Here is a 3,903-nt window from a genome sequence, read left to right as displayed (position 1 = left end):
GCCGCCGGCCCCGTCATTGAGCTGGCGACGGCGGTGGCAGCAAGGGAGGAGGCGGCGGCGCGCGGGAAGGCGGCGGTCGAGGCGCAGCAGCCGCCGCGGCAGCGCGAGCCCAGAGGGGGTGCCTTGAGAGGTCGACCGGGAGCCGGCAGTACCTTCTCTGGACCGCCAGCGCCAGCGCCACCGCCACCACCACTACCGTCAGGAGGACAGGAGCAAGAGGCACACGGTGACGAGGCGGCGGAGACGCAACCGCCGCGTCGCGAACCCAAAGCAGCCAACAACGCAACCACCAAAGCAACCACCAAAGCATCCGGCAAGGAAGCCAGAGGGGTCGCTACCGCCCCTAGGCTGTCAAAGACACCATCGGCAGCAGCACCAGGAGAAGCACCATCGGCAGCAAGAGAGGCGGCGCAAGCGGCCATTGAAAAGCCAACGGGGGTCAGCACCACCACCGGGCCGTGGAGCCGCCGCGAGGCGCACGATCTGCTGGGCATGGGGCGGCCCGGCGGGTGGGACAAGAGGTGAGAGAGGGAGTGGATGTGTGTGGGTGAACCTCGAGGAACTGTCCACGTCCAGAAAAAACCGCACGTTTATGCTCTTGGAACGAGTCAACAAACTAGCAGTGCAACCCACAGGATCAAGGAAAACATGTCCTGGTATCTGGTCATGTAGCTATTACCCGAGCTCGCAGCTCGCAGCTTGCACATTGCACATTTCACGACACAAGAGGGCGGAAAAGCAACATTGCCAATATCATCGCGCACACAACGCAAAGAGCGGGCCATTCCCTAGGTATCTATGTGTCCGTTCCGTGTCCTACCCATTCATGGGTTTTCGTGTACTAAAAAAAAAAAAGTCGTGCACAAAGGGCCTGGTGCTGTTGGCGCCCCTGGAAAGAGAAAAGAGGTAAGACGTGTGTAAAAGACAGAAGGTTTTGTGAAAATCCCGAGGTGGAAAAGGAAAAAGAAAAAGGAGCGTTTCTCCACCCTGAGGGGTGCACAAAAATGACGGGTAGAATAATCCCTATTGCTGACCCTAGCCCATGTCATCCTATCAAATCTTACTTGTAGTTGGCCACCTTTGTTGTGCAAAGGCTTGTTGTCCACAAGGAAAGCTAGAAGAAGACTGCGCGTGAAATAGTCAAATACAAACGTAGCGACGGGGCTTCATATATATGCTTCCTGCTATTTCTGGGTTTCCTGTTGAGTTTCCCCTAGTTTTTTTTTTGCTGATTGAACGGTCTAACCCATGCAGGATGCTTATTTGTTATTTCAATCCCGGTGTTGGCGAGAGGAATACATGTGCAGTCGACTGATAAAAAAAGGGGAAAAGGGTATGTATAAAGGGTGGCGCCGAAACGAACGACTAGACAGAAGGTAAATAGCGACAGTGATAGTGAGGAAACAGGAAAAGGGTATTTTGGTGCACGAAGGAGGTCCCGAAACGTATAATCCATGAAATATCCTGGCCGTAAAGCATATGTACCACACCGAGGCTTCTCCTGGTAAGAAGCCTTGCTCCCCTAGGCAAAGTTGAGGTGGTTGCCCTGGTTGGTTTGAAGATGTTGTATAGTTGAGTGTGCAGGAGAGAATCCAGACAGGCATCTGCGGAACTATCCTAGGCAAATGAGAGTCCGCGACACTCTGCCTGATGGACAAAGCGTGTGTATCAAGCCGTGACCCCGTGCCCCAAGACTAGTGGCGACCAGTCAGCTGCATGGTAAAACGAGAGATGATGGCGTGGGCGTTTCTAAACGGAAGACGGGCGTTGCATGCTCCAGCAGAATCATCAATGCCCATCGGCGTCGAAGGGGAACGAAGGCTCGTTCTCGTGCGTCTGGACTCGAGGGCCAACCGCTGGAGGCGCAGTGGCCACGGCGATAGGCATCCTAGACCTGGTGACCACAAGCAGACCACCGGCAGTGGTGGCCGCCTCCTCCGTGCGGGAGAGGTCAATCGGCGTGACAGGCCCAGGACTACCGAGGGGCTCTAAGCGGGGGGACAGCGGCTTGGCCAGCATGCCAAAGGAGCCGCCCGCCGCCATCATTGCAGCCAGCCCGCCACCGTTTGCAATCGAGGCGGGCGAGGCTGATGATATAGATGATGACGAGACAGAAAGCGACGGCACCGCCTGCCCCGCGCGGCTCCTGGCTCGCTGGTTCGGGTTAAGCTGCAGGTTCCGCAGCGCAGGGATGGTGTTGAGCGACTGCAAGACGTCTTCTTGCCCTCGTTGCTGGATTTGCGACCCCAGCACCCGTGAGGCTGCCATCGTTGCTTGCGTGATCATATCGCGCTGGTACTGTTGCAGCCGGCGTCTAGCCTCCGAGTTCGACCTGCTGTGTCCCATCATGGGTGGTGGCGCTGCGGCAGCTGCCCTAGTTCTAGCGACATCTGGGTTCACCGCCTTAATGGGTCCCGGTGCCGCTGTTGGCGTTGGCACAAGTGCCGCTGCCGATGCCGATGCTGAAGTCGATCTTGATGCAACGGGGCTGTTGTCCGAGGGCGGTGTCGGGCCAAGAGGGCTGCGGCTCGACGAGGTGCTACCGCCCGGCTCTACCTGCCCCTGCAGCAGCATGACCTCCCGCTCCTTCTTCTCCTTCTTGGCTCGCTTTCTGTTCTCCCAGTTGGTCGGATAGTACTTCCCCATGGGGAGCATGTTGTCCTCGGCCCCTGTGGGGTTGTAAGACGCTATGGAGGTCGCGGCCGACTGATCAATGGTGTAGGAATATGCGCCATGTACCGCAGGCGGGTTTGTGAGCAAGTCGGTAGTGCTAGGTAGCTCTGCGTCCTTGGCGCTACAATGCCGACGAGGAGCAGGCGCCTCCGTCACAGCAGGCAAGGACGGAGCCGGAAGGGTAGATACTGGGCCGTTGGCTGACACCGGCCTGCCATTCTCGCTATTGTTTACATCGTTTTGTGGGCTGCTGCTCTCCTCGTTGGCTCTGGCGATGGACTGTCGTCGAGCCTCGTTCGTGTCTGCGTGGAAGGGGTGTGGGCGATGGACGCGGGTCTCGGGATCCTCATGCTCAGGAAAGTAACCGCTGTGGTCCAGGTTAGGCATTGCTTCATCAAAGCGCCTTGCCGTGGCAAGACTCAACCGTGTCCAGCGGTAGCTTCTGGATGGATTCTGGCGGAAAGGTTTCGAGAGAGACAAGCCAGACGTAATGACAGGGCGCGAACATGAATACACACTCACCCAGGTAGATCCCCTCGAGCCGAAAGCGGCGCCGATGGAGGGTCTCGAGACCTGATCCTGCGCGAAGCAGGCATTTCGATGGTGATCGGCCGGCTCCGTGTCAGGCAGGCCTTTGTCGAGTCTGAGCTTGCAGACGCCATGGCGACTCCCAAAGCGGCGAGGTCGACTTTGCGCAGGGTGCATGAGAAGGTCAGCCGAGAGTCGAGAAGCTTTTGCGCAGACTATATCCCAAAGGGAGCAGACAAATATCAATGCCGCGCCCTTGGCCGGCTGGGCAAGCATGTATATGTATTTTTGGGCAATGTGTGGCTTGCTAGCGCGATGACAGCGAGACATTTGGACAAAAGAAGTAAAAAAAAAGGAAAGGGAGAGAAGTTTATGGGGCGCCTCGGATCGTCGTTGTGAAAGAATGACGCAGTGCCCCGATAAAAACAGCGGTGACCTATCCCAGCACAGTAACGCGCTGCGGCGGCTACCAAAAGACATATCCATCCATGCTGCCGTGCTCTGCTCACGGCAGCAAGACCAGCCAACCATGGCATAGGCCAGGGTCTCGGGCGACTGCAGGACTAGCGGCAGCGAGCAGTGAGTGGATGGGGGGAGGGCGATGACGACGCAGCACAAGGGCAGACAGACCCTTGCCGCTAGAGCCGCGCCAACCAGCAGTGGAACAGCGGGTGGTGGGGGGGGGGGGGGGGGGGGGGGGGG

The 3,903-nt window shown here is 58.0% G+C and overlaps 2 protein-coding genes across 2 annotated transcripts in view; one reads left to right on the top strand and one right to left on the bottom strand.

Moving 5' to 3' along the window:
* GGTG_14058 (hypothetical protein) overlaps positions 1-1,070 on the top strand; it is a gene marked incomplete at both ends in the record, with an annotated part of 3,169 nt that extends 2,099 nt beyond the window's left edge. Inside the window, 3 exons of the mRNA XM_009231985.1 lie at positions 358-521; positions 673-906; positions 1,040-1,070. Of these exons, the coding sequence (XP_009230249.1) occupies positions 358-521; positions 673-906; positions 1,040-1,070 (429 nt within the window). The remainder of the gene's footprint in view (positions 1-357; positions 522-672; positions 907-1,039) is intronic.
* On the bottom strand, positions 714-3,610 carry GGTG_14057 (hypothetical protein). Its single transcript, XM_009231984.1, has 2 exons — positions 3,196-3,610; positions 714-3,040 (listed from the first exon to the last, which is right to left on the bottom strand). Exons 1-2 carry the CDS (start codon positions 3,333-3,335, stop codon positions 1,789-1,791), a joined length of 1,392 nt encoding a protein of 463 aa, XP_009230248.1. The 5' UTR covers positions 3,336-3,610; the 3' UTR covers positions 714-1,788.
* Between the last annotated feature and the right edge of the window lie 293 nt (positions 3,611-3,903).

This window comes from Gaeumannomyces tritici (assembly GCF_000145635.1).
Source record: "Gaeumannomyces tritici R3-111a-1 unplaced genomic scaffold supercont2.118, whole genome shotgun sequence".
In the NCBI taxonomy this organism is placed as follows: Eukaryota; Fungi; Ascomycota; class Sordariomycetes; order Magnaporthales; family Magnaporthaceae; genus Gaeumannomyces; species Gaeumannomyces tritici.
Note: the sequence above shows the minus strand (reverse complement) of the source record. Positions and strands in the feature narration are given on the sequence as shown.